This window comes from Balearica regulorum, chromosome 3 (assembly GCF_011004875.1).
Source record: "Balearica regulorum gibbericeps isolate bBalReg1 chromosome 3, bBalReg1.pri, whole genome shotgun sequence".
NCBI lineage: Eukaryota > Metazoa > Chordata > Aves > Gruiformes > Gruidae > Balearica > Balearica regulorum.
The window spans coordinates 51,299,949-51,325,046 of record NC_046186.1 but is presented as its reverse complement, the minus strand read 5'-3'; the positions used below and the strand labels follow the sequence as shown (position 1 = coordinate 51,325,046).

General features: G+C 38.7%; 1 protein-coding gene across 12 annotated transcripts in view; it reads left to right on the top strand.

The window, feature by feature from the left end:
* WASF1 (WASP family member 1) overlaps positions 1-20,898 on the top strand; it is a 103,911-nt gene extending 83,013 nt beyond the window's left edge. For 7 of the 12 annotated variants that reach the window (XM_075747877.1, XM_075747878.1, XM_075747881.1 and 4 more), the window contains 7 exons: positions 3,061-3,195; positions 11,851-12,004; positions 12,727-12,844; positions 13,651-13,823; positions 16,096-16,275; positions 17,671-18,308; positions 19,996-20,898. In XM_075747877.1, the coding sequence (XP_075603992.1) occupies positions 3,061-3,195; positions 11,851-12,004; positions 12,727-12,844; positions 13,651-13,823; positions 16,096-16,275; positions 17,671-18,308; positions 19,996-20,153 (1,556 nt within the window). In that variant the 3' untranslated portion in view covers positions 20,154-20,898. Of the gene's footprint in view, positions 1-667; positions 732-3,060; positions 3,196-11,850; positions 12,005-12,726; positions 12,845-13,650; positions 13,824-16,095; positions 16,276-17,670; positions 18,309-19,995 lie in introns of all 12 variants that reach the window. The other 5 variants (XM_075747886.1, XM_075747887.1, XM_075747885.1 and 2 more) reach the window with 2 other exon arrangements.
* Positions 20,899-25,098: the final 4,200 nt, after the last annotated feature.

Genomic DNA, 25,098 nt, shown 5'->3' with positions numbered 1-25,098 from the left:
ACACAAACAAATACAGGATTATAAATGTGGTATACATATATACGTTCACTCATAGTATTCTTTTGAACGGAAGTTGTATATTTCACTAACTGCAAACATTTTGCTTTGCATGAAAAAGCATTTAGTTAAATATACTTCAAGCTAAATAAAAAAACTGCCAACAGGTACATAGGTAGAGACAGTATGGTTGGCAAACCACTTCAAACGTGACAGGTTGGTTTTAATGTATTTCCCATTTGAGTATTACTGTTCATAAGCGTAGTGTTCAAATTATTCCTTGCAATATGTTTGTGGCTGTATGCAACATAATGAAAAGATTTTTTGGGACAGATTATTTGCAATCGGAGCTCATTAATGAGGTAGAGGAATTGTAAACCTGATGAAATGATATAGATAAAACAAACTGTAGCCTTAAAATACACCTATAAAAGGGAAGTTGTTGAATTCCAGAGTCCTGCAATTTACTTTTTATTCTATACATGAAATTTTACACTTGATGTTAATTTTAATTTGCACATCTAAGTATTATGTGAGTTGTCTAATTAAAATGAATAATATATCTGAATATATTATCTGAAATACATTAAATTTGTAGTGAATGTATATTAGAAGTTTAGTAATCTTGCTGTTAGTGGCTCATGTTTTTAAGTAATTTCTCTTGCTTCAGATACAGGTTAAAGAACATAAATTTTTCAGAGTTTCAAGACATGTATTAGAAAGTCTTATGTTAGGTGAGTTGTCAGCTAAGTAGGCTTTGTTAACTTTCCATGTCTATTTTACCATGGACTGATAATTAAAGGTTCTAAGAATGGCTGCTCCTTTGATCTGCTGCTCACTGTGGCTAATAGCCAATGCTTCAAGAATGAAAGGCAAGCACGTACGATACTCTTACTAATCTCCCAGCCTCCAACTCTTTCCAGCGTGGAAGCCTCTTCAACCAGCTGGGGTTTCTGTGTATTTAGTCATGCTCAGTGTGTTTCTTTTCCATGACTTAGTATCATTGGCAAACTTGAATCTCTTTTGGTTTTGGTTTTTCGCCCCCCCCCCCCCAAGTCATTTATGGATATCTTGAATAGATAGGTCCCAGTACAGAAACGGATGAAAACTCGCCTTTCTCAGCTGTGGAGGCCAATGATTTACTCCTATCCTCAGTTTTGTACCTTTTGAGGAATTATTTATCCATGCCATGTCATTTCTTTTTTTATGCTCAATCTGTTAAGTTTTCCTAAAAAGCTTTGGTTAAGGACTGTCAAAACTCTCTTGGAAATCTAACTAAACCATAGCTCTCCATCCATGTGCTTATAAACCCTTCAGAGATTTCACTTTACAAAAACTGTGTTGTCTCTTCTCTAACAAGTCATCCAGGCGTCTGCTAGTTCAGTTCTTCATAATGATTTATACTAATTTTTCTGGATGTCAGGCTTACAGGCCCGTAGCTCTCAAGATGTTCCGTGAAAAAAATTTTGAACCTTACTGTTGTGCTTTCAGTGTATATTAAAGAGATTTGCAAATTGTTACTAATATTTTACTGGTCATTTTGTCAATTTAGTTTTGTAATTTTTGTATAGTCCCTTCAATTTCTTTGAGCCTCCCACAAAGAAGAGTTCTGGCATGAGGATCTCTCCAGTTCCTTTCGCTGAACACCAGTGGAAAGTGTTAAATTAGCTTGTCCACAGTGGTCTTGTCTTCTCCAAGTACTCCTTTATACTTTCATTATCACTTGACTCAGACTCCCTGGCAGGCTTTCTTGCTCCTCATGTCTTTGAAGGAATATTTATTATTAGTTTGCTAGTTGTTCCTCAGGCTAATGTTTCGGTTTTATGTTTAGTATGTCAGAATTTATGATCCTTTCTATTTTATTCATCTGTGCATCTCTTCTGATATGCCCTTTTATATTCTGTTGTTTATGGTCATGCTGATTTTCTGTTGCCATTACCTAAGTCTTAATAAACAGTATGCGCTGGCTTCGTGCTTACTACATAGTGTCTTTAAGTAGTTTCCACAGTACCTGTAGGGATTTAATTTGTGTCTTTTTGATGTGTTTGTTTAAAACTGCCCTCATTTTTATGTTTACTATGAGATTTATTGTACACCAAAGGCAAAATTTTCATAACTATCCTTTCCTATTTACCTGTCAGAACCTGTGCAAACCAAGTAGTTAGAAATTTGTGAGATTTATACTTCCAAAACCAACAAAAGTACACAACCAGTACACAATTTGCATATGCACAGTATGGTAGAAAGTTTTAGCTATCACATCATAGTTCAGAAATGTAGCTACAAATTTTACTAGGGAGTCCGGTGGCGTTTTTTCAGTAGCATTGGCAGATTCCTCAAGTTGAGCCTGAGGGACATTAGAAGGACTATATGGAGTATTCCGTCTGTAGAAGAGAAACTCATTACTGGTCCTTTTCTTGTGATGCCTGAATCTCCTGCTCTTTTGGGCTAAATAGGTGATGTCCATTGAAGTGAACAAAGCAGATTCTTCTTTGACTTCAGTATAAATTAGTCAGTTACTAGAATTTTGGTCCTTCAAAGTAGGATTTATTATTTTAGTGTGTATTTTTGAATGGGCTGGTTCTAACTAACCTAGCTGTAAATATCTGATCTTCTGTTTTTGCAAGGTCCTCTGTACCATCAGAGTGGAAGCTGTGGGGTTTTTTGAGAAATGTTGAGAAAAATTTCACTTGGGAAGATTAGTTACTGCTCATACTGGCACAGCTTCAGATGCTGGAATTCATCCTTTTATACAAATCCAAGAAACTAATTGGTCTAGTTCCTTGCATATCAGCATAGTTAAATCAATTTATGCCAGCTGAATATCTGTCCTGGAGTGTATGAAATAATTTCATCTCTGATAAATAAATTACAAATTAAATATTTACCTTTTATTTACTTTTCTGAAGCATTCTTAACGAGCTCGGTAAATACAGGTTGTTACAAGTGATACTCATGCATCTTAGACTTATATACTTGAAAAATAGTTAGAAATCTTTTTCAAGACAAACTCATTTGGCTGTCTTTCTGTATGCTTGAATATTTGTTTTTTTCATATTTCAGGTAAATATGCTGAAGATATATTTGGTGAACTTTTCAATGAAGCACACAGTTTCTCATTTAGAGTCAATTCCTTACAAGAACGTGTAGATCGTTTATCTGTCAGTGTTACACAACTTGATCCAAAGGAAGAGGAATGTAAGTTAACTCCTACATTGAAGATTTCTTATTTTGTCACCCAGACACCACTGATATGTGAAATGGAAATAATAATAGCTGAAACTATATTTATAAGAACACTGAGCAAAGCATCGTGAGAGAGGGTCTGTTTCTATCCCTGCTACAGGTTTCTTTTACAGCCTTGAGCAGCTTTCTGAGCTCAGCATTTTCATGGTTACTGAACAGTGCTGTTCCCAATGAATTTACATAAAAACTGCTACAGGAGTATGTGTAACTTCAGTAGTATTTTGTATTAGTGTTAACAATATTAATAATATGTAATATTATGTGAATGTTTGGAGATAAGTCTTTACTCTTTTTTTTTAACCTTCCTACTAATTTCCATGGGATGCAATCATTTGCGTTTAACTTGTTACCTTCTTACCTTCTGCATGAAGTTATTGTTGTATAGCTCCATTTATTGATGCTATACATCCCCTTGAATTCTCCCGAAATAGCTTTAAGTACTACAAATATTGGTTAGTACTGAGAAAACAAGTACTTCCAAAAGACAATAGGGTATGGCTCATGCCTATAAGATAGAATTTGTATGGGCTTTAAATGATGCATAGGCTTTGTGATGACTACAGGAACATTGACCACCTGATATATAAATGCCATGAAGCTTTTTTGCCTTCCTGGATATCTGTTGGTTACAGGTGGAAGGTCTTGTAACCCCAAACAGTTTTAGGGTGTTCTAGACTATATGGCTAAGATGTAGAAAGGAGAGCAGCATCCTATCATGCAAAATAACTTCAGATTGCTTGTGGGATCCAATTTTAAAGTATAGAAAGCTGTTTCAGTTCTGAATGTCTAGGTAATAATAGTTGTGTGTCATTCAGGAAAAATGAAGTGTCAAACCAGGAGCATGGTCTCAGGCTGTGTTCAGTTACCAATGTCAAAATTGCACTAATAGCAAAATTAAACTAAGGAAGTTCTGATTCTGTACTTCGTGTGACGTTAATTTTAGAGCAGACTTCGAAAGACAGCTGTTCACAGCTAGTAGCAGATTTTCGATGAAATTGTGACTTGCCTAGGGGAATTCTTACATTAATGGGATTTTCCAAGTCTCTTGACAACTGAGCATAAATCATACGCATACACCTCTTTTTCTAATAAAATGCCATGTTTACTGTGGTTGGATAATGACAAAAATCTTTTTTATATACAGTAACAAATTGTCAGCGATTGTAATCTTGTAAGAGCTGTAGTACTCCAGAGTGTTAATGTCACTTTTGTGTTTACCCTTGACAGCCTCGGTTTTGGTTTAAGTCAGAGTGGGATATATGTTGATACTGCATATCTCGTATGGCAACCAGTCACATTTCAGGAAAATGGACACACCATTTTAAGTCATTGAGTTAAAGCATTGAAGGATGTTACAGGACAGCGAGATGGAAAATTGCACTTTCCTGTGTAAATGGCCTTTGACAAGTTTGACTGTAGGTTTCAATACTAAATATCCATAACTATTGATGTTAGAGAATTGAAAGAAAGGGACAAACACTGCAATTAAAGAAAACAGGGCTGAAAAGAGGTCTACTTGATCAAGTCCAGAGTGGCCAAGTGTGACTTGAATCTGACACGCTGGATTTGTCTCTTATGCCATAGAATAGCAGTGACTGCTAGTACTTCAGAGGAACACATGCAGTCCTCAGTGTCAGGAACTATTAAGTGATTATTTTTATTGACCTAAGAATATCCAGTCCTTGAGCCATACCCGGTGTTCCTTGTTCACAAATGTCTGCCCAGAATGAGTCATCAGATGAGGACAAAGGAGATGAGAGGAAAATCAGTATTATATTTCCTTAAAAATTAGGGATAAGGAAACTGTTTCTTCTTCAGTATCCTATTTTGGGCTTGAAATTTAGAAATTCATCACAAATAGTTTTGTTTTAGTCCTGATCTGGGCTAAAATAGCTGGAGGATTTTAATGCATGAAGGTGTGGAGAAAACACTTGGATTTACCTTTCTTGCCTTTCTTAACCCTCTATGCAAGAATTAAGCAAATTTCAGTACTTCTGTTCAGCTAACAGCATGTGTAAAATGGGCTATACATGTAAAATGAGTCTCATTTGCTAGTTTTTTGCCAGCAGGCAGTAATAGAAGATTTAATGTGTTCCTTTGGGCCCATGCTATTACACAAGAGGAAGAAATTAAGATTCATTTAAAGCTAAGTGGCATGAACAAAACCAGCCCAAGTCAGATTCATTGAATGAGATGCATATACAAGATGTTTTGGTAGAGTCAAAGTAATAAAAAACTCTGAAGTTTTTGAGTAGTCTGTGTGTTTTCTCATTTTGAATTATTACATATCTCTGTGAAAGAATAAAACCAAATGAATGCAAGGTTAGGATTGTATCCTGAAGGAGCTAACTCCTGGTGCACAATCTTTCTGTGACAGAAGAATTGCTATGAACCTGGTTTGGTTGTTTGAATTAATACACTGTTTTCAAATTCTTGATTTCACAGAATTATTAATTTCACATTGTAATCGTGGGGGTTTTATGTACTTTATTCTTTTTACATACGTGTGGTGGTTTTTCCCTCAGAAGAGATACTAAACTTGCATACAGATAAAAAGAAATCCTCTGCTTTCCTTCAGTAAACTGAAGTTTATTCCAGTTTTATGGGAAACTAGCCTATATGTATTCAAGGGTTATCATATCTGGGGTCTTTTTAGGACTGGGAAAACACATTCTTGCTATGGAGGTGAACTATGGTTGATGGTTTCAGTAGCTCTGCAATATAAGATATCCTCATAGGTCAGAAAATAAACCCTAAGAGTACAGTTTCTCTGCAAATGTTTTTACTTTCGGTTTTTACTTTATAAATAACATTAGTAACTCTCTCCATATGTATGCAAATTTTATAAGTATAGTAATAGATTTTTTGTTAATTTACCACATTTTTTGTGAATTTATTTGCGCCATTAAGCTTAAAGTACTACCACAGGTACATAATTTCACATCTGTAGAAATCTGACAGTTTTTAAAAAGATTAGCTTTTATGTTTATTTTAGCTTTTATGTTTTCTTTTGCAGTGCTGATACACAGTACAACTCTGATGCACGGTGTAATGAAGTATTAGAAAATAGTTGTGTATCACTCAGAAATAAATGATATCATGGCAGAAGGAGAATTCATAAACTAAGAGTTTATCTGCATATTTTGGTATTAATTTAGTGGGGTTTTTTAATATGAACTGCATAATTCTATTTAAATCTCAAACTGGAGGGGATTTTAATCTCAAAGACAGTGTATCAAATTCTTGATTTCTGCAGCATATCTGTTACATCTGTGACAAAGAACTTAAAAACATAATGGCAGAAGTGCTATGGGTGAGCACCCTGGCATACTTTCCTGGAAAGGAATCAATCAATGTTGTGATTGTATTTCTATAGGTTTCTGGCTTTGAGTACATGTACTTGGTTTTTTCCTAAACATTCTAGAAATACTGCCCTGTCATTGAAAGGATAGTAATTCAGAAGCTTTGCTGGATTAATGCTAAAGAGAGATCAGAGGTTTTGCTGTAGGCAAAAAAGGTGGCATCTGGTGGGGAGAAACCTAAAAAGCTTGACAGCTGATTGTGGTTTGTATACTTCTGAAAATGGGAGATTTGGTCAACTTTCAAATCAGGATACTCAGCCCATTGTGAGACTTAGAAGAAAGGGTGGTAAATGCCATTTTAAGGGGCAGCTCACTTACTGTCTCTAAAGAACTCCTCTGAAGAGGAATTTGGTGAGTTGAGTATAAATGTAATCAAGAACAGGGAGCACATGAAAATTGGGTCATGACCTCCACGTGTAATATGTTAATATGGAGAATACCACTATTCTCAATTCATTCATAAGAATTTTTACCCGCAAAGTCAAATAAAGAAAAAGAGTGTTAAATAAAGTTGTATAGTAGGTCACTTTGCCTGACACATCTCCACTTAGCTGAATGTTTGATTTGAGTGCGTCTCCCTTTCAAAGATCTGGGCAGATGGGCAGAGCTCCAGCTGCTCTCTGTGTTTTTTCTTCCAATTTTCTTAGCCCTTGATTCAATTTACATGTTATTTAGTAAGTAAATCAGTTTTAAATTAGTGTGTCCAAGGCTTAATAGTTCAATGGTAAAGCCATGATATTGCAGAATTTGTATTTTGTATATAAAAAGAGGGATGTGGACAAAATGTCATTCGCTAAATAATGTGGCAGTTTTGTTGAGAGTCACCAGTAGATTCACGGCTTGATGCAGCTGGGTGCTTCACATCTTCCCTGAGGGGCTGCTCGGGGCTCCCTGGTTCTACACCCTGCATTCAAAGCGGCTTCTGAGTCCTCCACATGGTTGCTCTGACATTTACATCTTCTCTTTGTTTACATGTAGTAGTTAAGCTACAGAAGGTCGCTATTCAAAGAGTGCTTCAGCTGTTTTGGATTCTTTTTAAATCAATGTGTCAGAAAATTTAAATTTCTGTGTTGGGGACAAGCCCAAAGGAGAGTAGTTTCTGTTCTGGAGAAGTCACCTGTCTGCTTAGCAACTATTAAACCTGCAGTGACCAGTCAGAAGTATTCTGATGGCAGAGAAACCTAGCATGTGTGCAATTCTAGACATTGTTGAAGTGGATAATCTTAAATAAATAAATAAATATATAAAAAGTAGAAATCGCACTTCAAGCTCCTTTAGGAACTGAATCACACAAATCTCAGTTTGAAGGGAATTTTCAACTCCTCCCATAATTAACTACCATTAATTGGAATCTTATCTAAGTTGTTCATTTGATACTGTCATTCTTTCTTCCCCACACTCTTCAAATCACTGGCTAGGATTTTGAACAGAGAAAGGGAATTGTGGGCAACTGAGTCCATTGATTTGCATATCATTTCCTATAGTAATTCAGTTCTGCAAGGAGTCATAGCTGTGGCATTCAAGAGTTCATGGTCTTAAGGGCTGTCAGGATGAAATTCTGCAGAAAGCATTGAGAGCAAAAGCTTTTACAAGGAATAGATATTATTTATTTGTTTACCACCTTTCTGAGAGTTCTGGTTTTTGGCCTAGAACATCTTCGTAAATTGTACATTGGAGTGAGTTTAAAAGAATTTAAAAATGTAGTAACAGTTAGGTGTTTTTTTCTGGTTAGGTAAAATAAAATGTAATATTTAATGTCTTAGAAATGTAAAAGTAGCTACTTTCAGTCAGCATGGTGATGTGCTCCATACCTGACTTTTACTACAAATTGAGGATTGCAGTTTAATGAGAGGCCTAACAGGAGGTAAAATGTTGTTATGTGTGTATATTACCGATGTGTTCTTCTATTCAATTTGTAGTTCAGCCCAAAAGAAACCCAGTTATTTTCCCTTATTATAGTGCAATTGAAATGCCTTCCCCCCACCACCCTGTTCATTGTTGATTACAAAGAAAAGATTGGACTGACATCTCTTTTTCAAAACCAAATGTACAAAACCAAATGTACAAAACCAAATGTTGGTCGTTTAGCTTTCTCACAGAGATAATTTTTAATTATGTGGAAAATACTGTGGTGTATAGAAGGTTAGGCTGGCTAATATATTAGGTCTTTTTGTACAATCCGAACAGCAGCCACAGTAACGATAAACTGGTATTTGTTCAGATTGTTGAATGAATGTTTAACTTAAATTGTGAACATCTCAACATTTAAGGAAATTATTTAAGACCCTATTTATTGTTCATTGCGGTAAATGCAAGTGGTGTAGCAGATGGACTCTCAGGAAGATGTATCCATATGAAATGTAGGATCTTCGGCTGTAGAAAGGTTCTGGTGCTAGTCAGGAATTAGGCAACTGGAAGCTTGAATTTATCAGCATCAAGTCAAATGCCTGCAAATGCCTGCAGCATTTCCAACTCCTTCAGTGCCTCGTCTCTTCTCACACCTGCATTCATACGTCTAATTTGTTGGACCTGTCCCCTTGCTGTGCCAGTTTGTCAGTCAGCCAAAGCGAAGCGGCCGGATGACCAGCCAGGTTTTCACATATTCTCCCCCATGAGGTGGCAAGCCACACAGGGCTTCTATCTCTTAGCCAGCTGGCAAGCTCAACAAACTGCTTTGTAAGCCAAACTGCGCACACAAAGCCAAACTGCGCACGGCTCAGGATTACGCTGTGCTTGCAGCGTGGGATTTGCCTGATCCCTGTCTGTAGGCGAGTTATATCAGTGTCATGATTCTCGGTATTTTGTGTGCCACCTCCTTTCATTTCCTTAGTAATGTTGTCCTAATACAGTCGGTTGTTTTGAGTAATGGCACGCTTTCCAGTGAATGCCAGTCATTGGATGTCAGCACAGGAAATGCTGTTAGCCATTGGAAATTCCACAGTGTATGTTTCCTATGAAGACCTTTGCTGTGTAGCTTAATGTTAGAGAGAAAGTAATCTACACTTATTGTTGGGGATTGACTGGTTATCCTCAGGTGTGCTCTGCCCTTGTACAAGTTTACAAAAAGTGGAGATTTAAACAAGAAAATGGAGATCATATTTGCTCACTCAAGAGATTAAGGAATGCTAATACAGAGTTTATAGAACAATACACATCTCAGTTATATGGTGTCACATACACTGTGAGCATTTCAATATTAAAACAAAGAACTGTATTTATTGGAATAAATTAACTTAGTTCATTGCGTTCAGAATGTACACAGGTTCAAAGAGAAGTGTACTAACTTTTATTTTTGTTGGCATTGTCTCCAATAAGTGACAGACAGTTTAAAGACTTGCAGGATTGCCAAGCAACTCTGAACGAGTACATTTGGGGAGATTTGTAAAACCAACAAGGCAAAGAAAAAACAGCTGAAATATAAAAGAATCTAAGACTAGGTTTTTAGATGAGGTGAACCCCAGTTGTTTTAATTGTGAACTTTTGCCAGCAAATAACAACCTGTACTTCATGACAAGTACAAAATATATATGGTTATTTATGAGTGCAAAAATACCTGCAGAAGCTGTGACTCCTAGCTGAATTTCATACATTATAATACTTCTTTCCGGCACTTAAAAAGGCTTCTGCACAGCTAATTGAAGGTATTCAAAGGAATAAAAGACACTGTAATGAAATAGAACCTAAGGGTAAAAAGGAGGAAACTTCTCCAGGAGCACACAACCTTGCCAACTGTAATAAACTTCAAAAGCCAAACTGAAAATCAAATAAATCCCATCTTTAGCCTCACAAAGGATACTGCCAATACACTTGGGTAAGAAGATAGAACATTCCAGGAATTGCAAACCCTCCCTCTGGAAAAAATCCTGCCATCTGCCCCTTTGCAATCATACAGTAGAAATCCAGCTCTGTGTGCACATGTACGTACGTATGAGTACACTTGTACGTGCTACAGGAACCAAAGTAAAATGCAGCTTTCAGCTTAAACAGGTGCACTCTTTAAAAATTGTTGCCAAAGGCCCTACTGATATAGGGGGCAGGGGAGGCCTCATCTTGAGTAAAGGGGCACTACTATCAACCTGTTTGTACAGAATAAACATAGTTGTTTATAGATAAAATGCACGTGCTGAAAATACTGTCTTTGGTAGTCTGTCTTAAAACTGTCTGGTTTCAGTATTGTTTGTGATTTTAAAAAAATTATATATTTAAAAAAAAAAAAAAAAGCACCCAAGCCAGTGAAAAAGGCGGCTGCTGTATTTAGTGAAAGTCTGACAGTGGCTGCAAAGTTAGTCTTGAGACACCCCCGGACTTCACAGATGTAGTAACTGAACTTCGGGGAGGGGGAGAAACACAAGACTGAACAGGTACACTGCCCAGAATTAAAAGTGCAAGTTTCATCAGTTGTGGTCACCTTTCCATTCATGTTTTTCTAAATTTTAATGATTGTGAAGCAGAAAAGACATATGGATTTTAACAGCAGTAAGTCAGTATCTTTCAAATCACTGTTTAATCTATGATGTTCACCTAGTGTTATTTTCCTTTGAATCTTACATAAAGATAATTGATTATTCCAAACTACTGTGCTTAAAAACCTCAAGGTGTCTCACCTGAATTAAACAGAGAAGCCTCCTCTTGATTAAACAGTCTGATTAAAAAACAGCATTTGACTAGTTTCATGTATTGGAACATAGCATCACCTCCCAATTAAAACTCACTGATAGCAGTGGCATAAGCTTATGTGATTTGCTGGTGTGGCATCTCAGTGGGCCTTCAGTGGAGCTGCTACGTACGTGCAAGGAATGCAAAGTTTGGCTTGCTGATAGTATAAAGGTAAAATCTATACCTTGAGATAGAGAGTAATTTTTTAGTACCAAAACAATTATGAAATGGAGTCGGTAAATGTTATTAGGTACTTCTGAACTACAGAATGATATTTTATAGCTATAGTAAGCAATTTGTTGAACTGCTTTGGAGAGACAGAGTTCTGATATCTATCCAGGTGAGCAAAAATTTCCTGCAAAGCTAAATAGAGGATGGTGTGCTAGAACATTATGAACATGTTTTTCACATAATCTGACAATATGTTGCCATGGCAGTAGTGCTAGATGAATTTATATTTGCTGTGAAATGCGTAAGATACTAGTAGTAATGTTTAATATTTATATTCTAACCAACATTAAGCAATTCTAGATTAATCCAAATAAACTATTTTTGGTGGGTTTGTTTAAATTGCAATATGCCCTTTCAGTGTCACTGCAGGACATTACAATGAGGAAAGCTTTCCGGAGTTCCACAATTCAAGATCAACAGCTGTTTGATCGCAAAACTCTGCCTATTCCTTTGCAAGAAACATATGACATTTGTGAACAGCCTCCTCCACTTAACATTCTCACCCCTTACAGGTTAGTAAAATAAAATGAATCAAAACCAATTTCTAGCTTATTTTATGTAATAGAGATGCTGTATCTGGGCACCTTGCTCATGTTGAGTAGCACTTGAATATTTAAGGAGCCACGCTAGAAAACTGTGAAGCTGCTGGAGGAATACAGGCAGCAGAAGACATTATAAACGTTAAAACTTTACTCTGCTTTGCTCAAATTTTACCCCAGTGTAACAATGTTAAGAAAAAGCCATTTTTATTATCTGTGTTTATTAAACTATGTAATGCTCTTGGATGTGAAGAAAATAAGCAGTTAAGTGTGTAGAAAGAAAGGTCTTTAATGGAAATGAATGTTTGCTGTCCCAAAGTCAATTTGAATCAGTAGTTGAACATGAGCAGCCACACAAATTTCCTCATTATTTTAAGAGCAAGATTTAAGTCATTGGAATGGGATTTCTCTGATTTGTGGTACTCTTTGGGTTTTGGTGGGTTTTTAGGGGGTTTTTTTAAATCTACAGTTTGCGTTAAAGTTACTTTTCTAAATCAGAACCTTGAATACAAGGAAATAGTGAAGAATGATGGTACAGGAGGTCAAGGTTCATCTTTTTAATGTTCTTCAGTAAAATATTTAAGGGTCTGAGATACCAGGTATTCTTTAATATACCTTTCCTTTGCCTTAATGTTTGGATTCATGCGTTGCCAAATAAATAAATAGTATGCCCTGTTTCCGTTACTGTATTTCAGGGATGATGGAAAAGAAGGTTTGAAGTTTTATACCAATCCTTCATACTTCTTTGATCTGTGGAAGGAAAAAATGTTGCAGGACACAGAGGACAAAAGAAAAGAAAAGAGGAAGCAGAAGGTATATATGTTAGCTTTATAGCGCTTCTGGTTGTTTTTTTCCTGGAAAGCGTTTACTTGCAGATATGGTACTTCTTTGGTTATGCAATTAATAACAATCCACACTTTACAGAGTCATCTTCATTCAACTAAAACTACTTGTATTCATTCAATTCCATCAACTTGAACAAATAAATATTTAATAATAATAATAGTAATAATGATAATAATAGAATGGCCTAGAGCTTTCATGCTCTCTTAATGTAACTAACAGCAAGTTTGCCAAAACTTGTAAGTCTTCTAGCAGTGGCTCAAAAAGGAGGAATACAGCAAAAATAAAGAATTTCACTGGAACACTCTTTTGTAATACAAAATTCTGATAATCTTACAGGTGAAAAAGCTTGAATGACATATTCTAATAGATTTGTTTAAACTAGAAAGAAATTAGTAGGAAGAGAGCACTATTTATATTTTCTTAAAATTAAACAAACATGTTTGCAAAGGTAATGCTACCTTTGTTTCACCATTATTGTGTATATTTCATGCATAGAGATAGTAAATATAAGTGTCAGATTCATAATTTCATTTCAGACTTAAAGAGCTACTGATACAGTTATTTTTCTCTGTGTTACTCAGCTAATTATCCACTAGACTGAAGTTTGCCCCTCATAAGTCTTTTTGGTTTACGTATTTCATTTAGACTGAAAGTAAATTTTTCTTGCATTTGAATTGGAATTGTTTTTCGTTATTTTGTGGCTGATGTTTAAATGCAACTAATTAAAAAACATTGTCTTAGTTGTCAGTTTTGTTTGCACAACTCTCCTACAGCAGAAAAATCTAGATCGCCCTCATGAACCAGAAAAAGTGCCGAGGGCACCTCACGACAGACGGAGAGAGTGGCAGAAGTTAGCCCAAGGTCCAGAGCTCGCGGAAGATGATGCTAACCTCTTACATAAGCACATTGAAGTTGCTAATGGCCCAGCTTCACATTTTGAATCAAGGTTTCTTTTTACTTTTTTCTATTCTCTATTAAGAACAGATATTCATACTACATAGTGAACATGCTTGAGAAATTGTAAATAATGAGATGCCACTGTTACGCTTGAAGTGCACTGGGCATCATTGATTTAGCTCAATCCAAACTCAGTTTTAAAATACTTAGGCAGTGTGTCCTTAAAGGAATACGTATTATCTTGTTATTTTTAAGAGTAGTGTGTATCCTTGGAATTCATTGTACCTTTGAGGATGTGTTATCTTCTGCAACTTGAAGAAGGTGTAGTGTCACTGTTGCAAGTTTGCACCCAGGTGTGTCAGTACATTCCAGTCTTGACCTACAAAATGCCTATTATTCCGGTCTCTTGATTTTTCTTCAGCAGACACTGCCAAGACTATATGGCGGGTGTGATGTGAACAAACGTCCACTTGGAACTCAGATGAGACCACTGAGCTTCTCTTTACTCCTGAGCAAATCCAAGATTTGATTGATGTTTCTGGTTATAGTCTATTACAAAATCTAACCTGTCGATTCTCATTTCACAGCATGTATTTGCTGGTGGCTAAAAGTAGCATTTCACATGGTAAAACTTGCTGTGTTTATGCTTCTGGTGTTTGTGCAAAACCAGCTGAGAAACTTCTGATAGGAAAGAGGGCTGACAGCTAATATCAGGAGTTTTGGTGGTGTGCTTTTGGGGAGTTGGTTGTTTGGGCTTTTTCATTAATTAAAAAGCATTCCTTGTCCTCCAAAAACAGTTACATTTTTTCCCTAGCCTTCACTGGCCAAAAGCACCATAAGAGTGTATTTTGTTTAGCTTTGTAAGGCCTTACAAAGCTAACTTAATAGTGCCTGTGGATAATTAGAACAACTCTAGAACATAGTATTTTCTGTGTGAAAAATGGAAAAACCTGTTTGCAGAAAATCTAACTCTCTAAATTTAGAAAGTAAAAATGGTCTCAGTGCATTTCAGTCAGTGGGATACAACTCAAGTTACGGTGATTAGCATTTTTCTGGGAACGATTTTATAGTATCTTATCTTTGTAAACTGCTGTGTCAAGTCATTGGCAGAAACATCTGCTTTCCTGCTGTCCTTCTGCTGTGTTGTACATCAGATTCCACATTAGACACACTTTTGTTGCAGGACTCCCTTTGTATCCAGGACCCTGGCCTAAACCTTGATTATATCAGTACTAGCAATGCAATTATGAATAATGCTGTAGTGCTTGGGAGCACTACATGTGCGGAGCATGTCCTTCAGATACAGAACAGCACCGTGCTTTTGAATAACAGAGTAAGATTTCATCCCCTGAAGAATTTAATAGGTTAGATACTACAGTGGTGACTATATGTGGAAGATGTAGAGTACTGCTTTACTTGTTGGAAAGTGTTCTGCAAACACATTTTCTCTGAATTTAATGGAGAATTTTTTTTAAATCTTTAATTGAGTAGTTAATGAAAATTTCCTAACTGATCAGGTCCTTAAGGTGTTTCTAAAGTTGTCATTAACAAGGAGGGTGAATCATTGTAAGCCGTAGTTATCTTTATTTACTACTACTACTCAATAGTAAATATTTAGATTATCTTCCTTATATCTGTTGTGTAGCTACAAAGCATTAGGTCTAAAATAATGGATTCTTTCTATTGGAATATAGATCCTCTGACAGAAGTTCAGCTAAATTATTCAGTTGTAAATTCTACTGTTCTAGCATTGATGGATGTTTCATGAATGGTATAAAATAATATGGTTGCATATATGTAGGGACTGAGGAGCGGAAACGATTACCAGCTATAACGTCTGTTTCATAATACACTCTGGTATATGTGTATTTCTGATTGTATTGCTACATTTAGTTAACTCAAAATAACGTGACTAATGAACACTAAGATCGCACACATACTGTAGAAATTGTCTGATATACCTGTCAGAAACATTAAACCCTTGAGCTGCTAGAAGCAGTGGCATGGAAAGTGAGATAACTTATTAAAAAGCCATGAAGTACAATGTGCAACATAGGTGCAGAGAAGATACTTGAATTCAGAAATCAGACTGAAGTGCAGGACATTAGCTGAGGGTGCTAAAACTTTTACTAAAGCTTATGTTGGATCGTTTTTCACTTCTTATCTTCTAAAGTTGTCATTAACAAGGAAGCTGAATCATTTTAAGCCATAGTTATCTTTATTTACTGCTACTACTCAATAGTAGATATTTAGATTATCTTCCTTATATCTGTTGTGTAGCTACAAAGCATTAGGTCTACAATAATGGATTCTTCCTACAGATCTCAAGCATATGTGGACCACATGGATGGATCATATTCGCTTTCTGCATTGCCTTATAGCCAGATGTCTGAACTTCTGAACAGAGCCGAGGAGCGAGTGTTGGTCAGACCACATGAACCACCACCGCCACCTCCAATGCATGGAGCAGGAGATGTGAAACCTGTGCCTCCTTGTGTTAGGTATGAAGTGGTCAAGCCACATGCAGATTTATTGGAGAGTTTTAGTTTTCCACCATCCCCCTACTAGTCCATTTTATTATTTCCATGCAGCCCAGGCAGTACACACATCCTAGGAGCTGTGTCAGTCCACGGCCCTGACACGTCTGCAACTGCAGGGCCATGCAGGAGTTGGAGAGAAAGGTCAGAATCTAAACCCTGTAGGGGTGTCATTGTGGAGACAGGCCTCACCTTGCCATTAGTATTGCAACTATGTCGCTTTCTGAGTTGAATGGCAAGACAAAAAACTGTACGGAAAATATTTCTGTGAAAGAAGTTGGAATCTCAGGCTTTAGCTTTGGAATTTTGCAAATTTGGAAATCTGAAATTTGTACTGCTGAGCTGTGTTTCAACCTACATGAAAGGAAGAGGATAGCGCAGTAAGACAGCTGTCAAAGCTATATATTCATCACATTTGCTAAATTGCAACTGCTTTCTTTTTTTTTTTTTTCTTCCCTCAAGTGTTTTTCTTTTCTATTTCTCTATGCCTTTCCAGAACTGGATAGATACTTAGAGCATTTTCTAGAGTGAGGCTCTGCTTGTCACTCCCCTGTTGTTTTATCCTCAAAATCTTAACTTTATGATCAGATACATACAACTTGGAATAGAGGACAGTTAATTCAGACACAGTTGTTACATCAGCAAGATGTTAGTCTCTTGAAAAGAATGTCTTTTTACTGTTCAGGAGATTATACACAGAAATGCATAACTCGTTAGATTAATTTTCCACGACAGCTGAAAGAAATCCTCTAGTGGTCTCTCAGGAAAGTGATTGTACTGTTCCCTTTTGGTTTTTTCAATTCACCTATTCATTGCACTATAATGAGTATCTAGCATTGCAAATGCTGTACCTCTCTGTACATAGAATTGATGACCTTTGATATTATCCTCACTCACCCTGTCATCTAACCTTAAATATGTATTTTAAATGTAACTCATCCTCATTGCTTGTACTGTTTTGGTTTGGTTTTGAAGTTCTGTGAATCGAAGCAGTTAATCAACTGCTAGTTCCCTTACTTCAGAAAAATAATTTGGATTTACTTAGGGATGGAAGGGGAGAATTATACTATATAGGACATCTTTGGTAAAGATGCAGGTTTGTATAAGAGCATAAACTTCGTTAATAGCTGAATTTGGGTAAAGGTCTATTGGAAGACTGATGCATACTCCATACTGAGAATTAGATATGTATATCTAATATTCTTGCATATGAGGTATGTGTACCTTGAAATCATCATAGTACATAATGCTCTTTAATGCCTAGCATTCAATATTCTTAAGTTGCAGAAATGAATCCATTACTATTTTTTTTCCCACTCTTCAGCTCTACTGACTTTGTCCTGTTATTGGATATTTCAGTTCTACTACTGGCTTGGTAGAAAATCGTCCTCAATCACCAGCAACAGGCAGAACACCAGTGTTTGTGAGCCCCACTCCTCCTCCTCCACCGCCACCACCTCTTCCATCTGCTTTGTCAACTTCATCATTAAGAGCTGCAATGACTTCCACTCCTCCACCCCCGGTCCCACCACCCCCACCCCCTCCCACAGCTGCTCTGCAGGCTCCAGCTGTGCCACCTCCACCAGCTCCTCTCCAGATAGCTCCTGGAGTCCTACATCCAGCTCCACCTCCAATTGCTCCTCCCCTAGCACAACCCTCTCCTCCCGTCACTAGAGCCGCCCAGGTGTGCGAAGCTGTACCCGTTCACCCAGTTCCTCCTCAAGCTGAAGTACAGGGACTTCCTCCACCACCCCCACCTCCTCCCTTGCCTCCTCCTGGCATTCGACCCTCCTCTCCTGTCACAGTTGCAGCCCTTTCTCACCCTCCCCCTGTTCTGCACCCTCCTCCCACAACCATTGTCCCTGGCCCTCATGCCCCCCTAATGCCTCCATCTCCACCGTCCCAAGTGATTCCTGCTCCCGAACCCAAACGCCATCCTTCGACTCTCCCTGTAATCAGTGATGCTAGAAGCGTTCTGCTGGAAGCAATACGGAAAGGTAATGTATGGCCATTAAGGGGCAAAAAGAACGGTCTCAGAAACTTGCTTAAATATGCATTAGCTTTGAGAGATGGAATAATTCACATGTGTAAGAAGTTAGTTTAGAGGCATGCATCTTAAGTCTGTTTTTGCTTTCTATTCTCTACAGTGAATGTCTTGCCAAGTAGACAGATTTATTGCAATTTGCAATTGCGCTTATCAGATGTTTAGTTTGGATGGCAAAACTGGTTCTCTGTGGAAGTTAGATTTAAAAAAAACAGTACACGTGTTCATAGATGATCTGTGGAGATTATCTCTTCATTTCTGTTTACGTGAAAATGTAGCTATTTCTGATAACCTCAGATTGTGTAGAAGACACAAATGTTGTCTTTCACCAAGTGTTAGATAAAAGCAGAACAGATCAATTGGCATTGGAATTTTTGGTCATATATCAGTGTATTACAACAACATGTATATGACATTCAGAAATTGTTGCTTAAGACTTAAAGCTGTTAAGTATCTACTCTTGACAAGTCTCAGCGCAGTAGTGGAGCAGCCTTTCCGTTGCAAGGTGCCCCGCTGGCAGAGCGCAAGTGAATGGCAGAGGCATGGGGCAATGCTTTCCTCATGATCTGTCAAGGAGCTGTATGTACAAGCTGCACGTTTCAGCTTACGTGCCTACGGCCAGAAAAATCCCCACTGCACTGTGAGTGCTGCTGTTTGACTCTGTGGTATCTTTGAGTAGTTGGATGTTTCAAGTACTACATTCTTTTATGTTTTTCCCCTGCAACTACAATACAGTACAGAATCTGTATGGTACTGTAATATCAGTAGATAGGCTATAATACTAACTCAAAATATTTTTAAAGCATCTATATGCTCATGAATTGAGAACGTCACTGACTCTGAAGAAGTATCAACAGCAGATGAGTACAACAGCGATGCATGAACATTAGTAGAGAATGTCAGCAAAGAGCTTAATAAAGGAGAGGCTGCTGGTATAATTTAGGTGATTCCTGAAAATGCTTTTGACCAAGTCTTGCACAAGGAGCAAAGGCTCAAGTTACCACAGCTTAAACTCCACTAAGGACCTGTGCTTGTGTTACCTCTCAGTTGACAACAGAGAGTATTACATACAGGATGTAGGTCGTATTTGGACTGTGTCAGTCTGTGATGTGGTGAGTATAAAACCAAAATGTATAATCTGTGTCATGTTTTTAACTCAATTACTGGATTTAATTTTCTCATACTATCGGTGTGTGTTATTTCTCCTTTGTATTTGATCTTTAAGTATTACATTATCCCAAAACAGATCACTGCATGATCAAAACTGAGTTACAAGAAATCTTGTTAGGATACTCAAATCGCTGTAACTTTTAATTGAGACCGTGAAGAGAGAATATAAAAATTGTTTGGAAATGCAAATAGTAAAATGGCTTAACCACTTGCAGGGGTACTAAAAATGCAGGTGTCTTTTTAATGGGAAATGGGAAGCAGGATATTTATAATAGAAGGACTGATGATCTGGTTTGCCATTGCAATTCTGACATTCCTCTCTTTAAAAACTTGACAGAGAACTTCTGTCTGAGGAGGACTATCTCCTCAGCCTTTGGTTTTGCTTGCAAAGCGTTTTTTGAATCATGAGCTAAATACTTTGTATTGTGATAAAGGAGGAGAATAACACATCTGTGATTTGGTGTCCTTAGGTATTCAGCTACGCAAAGTTGAAGAGCAGCGTGAACAAGAAGCTAAGCATGAGCGTATTGAGAATGATGTTGCTACTATACTCTCTCGTCGCATTGCTGTGGAATACAGTGATTCAGAGGATGATTCAGAATTTGATGAAGTGGATTGGTTAGAGTAAAATTACTACATTGCTGTACACTGCAAAATTGAATGCTAATGTCCATTGTGGTGCTTGTTCTTTGAAAGTTTGATGGTCATTTCTAGTGTTTTTTGTATTCTTTTCTTGACATAATTAATCCATGTTTTTCTACTTTTCAGTTTACAAAAAGCTCCTAGTGCATCTTTGAAACTAAATGTTTTACAGTGGCTTTTCTTACACATCTTTTTTGAAAGAACATCCTTTCTTCCAATAGACCACTAAGTATTAAGCATGGGCAGCTGTTGGTAGAGTAGCAGTTTCAATTTTTTGGCATATCTTAACTGTGCACTTTGTGAATTTTAAGTTAATGAAGGCAACTGAGATTGACATTCCAAGGGCAGCTGTATGTACTAATGAGCCTTATTCCACTTCTGATAGTGTTTTAAAACATTGAACCTAGCTCTCAAGATATCACTGCCTTGATTACATCTGTACGCTAAAAGTACATAGAGTTAGCAGCACTGAACACACTGAAAGGAAAATGGATCTTTTGGGGGGTTTATTATTGTTTTATTGTTGTTTTTAAATAATTATGGCCTTATTTGAATGTTTAGAGATTCCCCTTCCCTTCTTCCCTGCCAGGTACATATTGTGTGGTACTATTTTTGCCTGCGTAATAAAAGTTTAAATTTTTTTCCTTGTGAAATCTTTTGACTTAAACATGCTGTGTAACTTATGTAACTGTTAAAATAACAGTTTGATTTAATAAATGGTTCATTTTAAATGTTCCTGGTTGTTGCTTTTTCAGTGAAGCTTGCTTTTCACTGGTATACGTGAGGGATCCTTGGATTTCAAAGATTGAATCTGTGGTCTACAAAGTTACAATAAATATTCTGCACTTGATCTAAGGACCCATATTAAACAAGAAAACATGATTCATCAAATGAGATCTATATGCATATGTACAAAAAAAGCTGAAATCTTACTCTGATCCATTATTTAAAAAAAAAAAAAATGCAAAATTGGGAGTTTGTGGCTTACATGATCTAGGGTTGGGGTTTTAAAAAAAAAATTCTTTACCATCAATGTATCTTGAGAAGGGGAGATGCCGCAGTCAAAATCCTAGTTAATGAAAGATGACAAAGAACAGGGGTGATATTGCAAAGTCGTTTTTTAAGTGCTATCTGGCAGTGTACTGCATGTTGCGCAGAGCTCTTGTGTTTCCCTTCTCTGGAATAGCTCCTTCAAGTCTCAGCACGTAGTCAAAAGCCTGTTAAGAAGGGAAGCGTGAGAGTTGCAAGAGCACTCTACCTTGTGAACTCGTTCCTGGAAGATGGAATTGTATAATAGAGGAAAACAAGTGTTGAAAAGTCAGAATGAGATTTCTGAAGGTGGAATGTGAAATGTTCTACAGGCTACAGAACAATTTAGAGAGGGATGTGGTAATTAACCTACACTTGGGACTGGGCAAAACTCCAGAGGTACACACTGGAGTCAGCAGCTCTTCCAACTTTACTGTCACCATCTCAGCTGCAACTATAATTTTGTACATAGCCTACTACACTCAAAACTTTTCCCACTGCAACAGTAATGCCTTTTGTTGTGTTTGCAGGAGAGAAACATCCTTGTCGCAATTTGTGAATCTGCATCTTTATAACTAGGGATGCAGTTCTCCTCTATATGCTGTTCTCTTCGATAGTTGTCTTCCCAGTAACGCCATCTGGTTTATTCTGCCATTCTCGGTTAACTTTCAACACGCGTGTCCTTGATAGCTCCTCTTAAAGAAAAGATGTCAGAAGCACCACTGCATGAATATTTGGTAATGTTTAATCTAGGTGTTTCCTTGGATCTCAGTAATCCTAAATTGCCAAATCTGGCCTGGTAACTAAATGTGAGAGATCTCATTTACACATCTGAAAAGGATTGGTAGCTTCCAGCCGAGGTGCAGTATGCACACCTGCAGCTACCCTTTAAGCAGGGAGCCAGGTCTACCCTTTAGACAGCTGGAAGAAGAGCTTGTGCTTAAACTCCATGTGTGGGTAGTTCTGCCCTTCACAAAATTACTTTTCAGCTGATGTTTATACCTGTTCCTTGCTGAAGTCTCTGAACTCCTGGTGGATATTATAGCCGGCAGCCGACATTGTCACTTAAATGGAGCAGAGCGTATCTGTGCCCAGGCTGTGGCTGTTCAAAGTAGAGGATCTCCTCATCAGCACACCTGCACTGACTGTAAGTATGCTCTGAGTGCATCCAGGCACTGTCAGCTGGGTATAACTTGCCTAAAGCAAGGAGATGGGTTACAAACAAAAAAAAAAAAAAGAAAAAAAATGAAAGAAAAAAGGCCCTTACCTGACTGCAGCTATCACATATTGGACTTGAATGTATAAAAAAAATGCTTATTGACAAATGGTTGTTATTAACCTGCTCCGCTGTCCCGGTGATTAATAATATCCCTTCCAAACCGGTACCCAGGGCAGACGAAGCACACGTTTAATACGACACAGTCACACGAAGTAATGAACCTTGTCTGAGAAAAGTCAAGAGTTAAATTCAGTTAACATTTCAAAGGCAGGATTCTTGGCCTTCTGCCATTGCTACAGCTTTCTGCCATAGCAACTAGTCTCCAGATAGCAATAGTGGGATTCACTAGTAGTGAGAGGTGATTGTTGAATTTAAATATTTGCATTTATAGATCTACTCCAAGCATTTGCATTTGCAGTCTCGATGATTTGTGTCCCTCTTACTGCGGTCTCCCACTGCCCTTCTCATTTGGTGGAACGCTGTGCTGAGGGCTGCTGGGCTATTCATGCCCATGATTAGATGTGTAATAGATTATTGATTGCCTTGTCTTGTAAGGTGCTGAATCAAGTCTTCTGTATTGAACTGTTTATAGATTCTGTTGTTTACTTCTGTACATTTACAGCAGCTGGTTAAAATCAAAGACTCAAAGTCTGCCACAGAAATAACGTGTCAGTAACGTTCAATATAAGTGAAGAGAAACCTTTGTTCAGCTTCATGCCTTTCTTGAACTGTACTCTGGGACAGTTAAAAATGATCTACTTCTACTGCAAAATGGGGAAAAAAATAAAAGGCACGGAACAAAGAAACAAAAGGTGGTGGCAGAACAGGAGCAGAAGACTAGGGAGGTGCAAAATTGGTCACTCGGGGCTTTTCTGAAAAGAGTAAGTGGTAACAATGACATAGCCATCATAGACTAAAAGTAAATAGCTACTTGGAAGAGAGCAAGTGCTGAAGAAACAAAAATAATGAGGCATAATTCTGCTTCTTATTGTGTTACTGTGTGAACAGCAACCATTAAATACTGCATAGCATTAAGGGATCATGTAATCCCTCATTAAATTGGGATTAAACAAGCAGGAGGCATTTTAAACAGACCTTTAGTTGATAAAATCATCCTTTCCCGCGTGTGGCACAGGGGTGCACTCCTCAGCATTCAGGTGGATGCTGACATACCACCGCCCGACTGATGAGCGCACAGACTAATGCAGAGTCGGCTGCAAAAGGTGCCGGGGGACCCGAGTGTGCAAACAGGTACCGACGGCCCCGGTTTCGCTGCCATGGGCATTCTCCACGATGCTGGGACCATCTCGGCTTGGATGCAGCTGCCACCCCTGAAGCGCGTCCCCCCTTGCTTTACCTGGTGGCCGTGAGCCCTGGGCCTGCTCCGAGGATGCAGGCAGAAAGGCGGGCGCTGTAGTGGGCTGCCACATCTCAGTCTCCCCAGCCCATGGATCACCACGGGGAGCAGGGGGTCAACACCAGCTTTGGAGCGTGGTGCAGAGCCCTCTGCCCGACAGCCAGGTGCAGCTCTCTGCAAAGTTACTAGCTCGAGGCAGTGTACCCGTAGCAGTCAAAGCCCCAAAACCCGGCATTTGGACAAGCTAGAGCAGTTCCAAGAGGAGACCCCGAGGCAAAGCCTTGCTGCCTTGCTGATGCAGACCTCGGCATCAGCAAAAGATCTGACGGAAATTCAACTCGAGCTCCATCAAGTGTCTGCTCTGCCTCCTCAGCTACAGGGTAGAGGGGGAGAGTTCTACTCTCTCTCATTCTCCTTTGCAGGTGGGAATGTTAAACACCAGGAGAGGACTCACAACCAGAGACCAGGGGCAGCAATAGCGGTCTCCCTTTTTGGAGCCACTCAGCCATTTTTTTCCCTCTCCTATCCACTCCTGACTGCTTTTCACACTTGAACAATTCTCGGGGGCGGCAGCCTGCCTGTGAGCGATGTTTCACACACCCTTTGTGGCTGCAGCTGGGATGGACCTTACTGATTCCCTGCTGCTCCTCGAGTACTTCACCAGCCCTCGGTAGACCTTAGTGCCCCCCCATCTGCCCCTTGGGCTGCTTGGGACAGCGCTCCAACCGTAACGAGCTGGGGTAGGTTTCAGTGCTTAAAAAGCAGGTTCCTGGCAGCCCAGCTCGTTTTGACAGCCCGCATCCAGGGAGCTCTCCTGCGAGCAACTTGGCTGTCGGCTCTGAGAGCTCAATGAAGGTCTGGCAGCACAGCACCAGGCAGCTGCGGAGGGGCAGGTGGGGGACAGGAACCCTATCCCTATCCCAGCTGCTGCTGGAAGAGGACACATGGGCAAGCCCTGGGACATTCGCACTGGGGTATGGAGCAGACCCCGCGAGGCTGGAGCTGCGCACCCCATCCTGTTCCTGCTGGAGCGACAAAGCCAATACTGCGCAGCCCGTGCTTTTTTCTTTGGTCCCTGCCACGCCACGAGCAGACATCGTTTCCCTGCCGCTGACCCTTTTGCCTCGGGAATGGGCTCTGCCCCATTAGTCATCGCTTGCGTCCCCCGACTGCCAGCAGCCCCTGACAGCAGCATCAGCAACAGCCTCTAAAGAAAATTGCATCTGTCCATTTCTTCAAAACTCTTATTTTTAGAGTATTTGCAAGCTCTGGGCACTTCCTCCAACTGTCTTCCTTTTGGCAGTTGGAAATGTCTGGGCACAGATC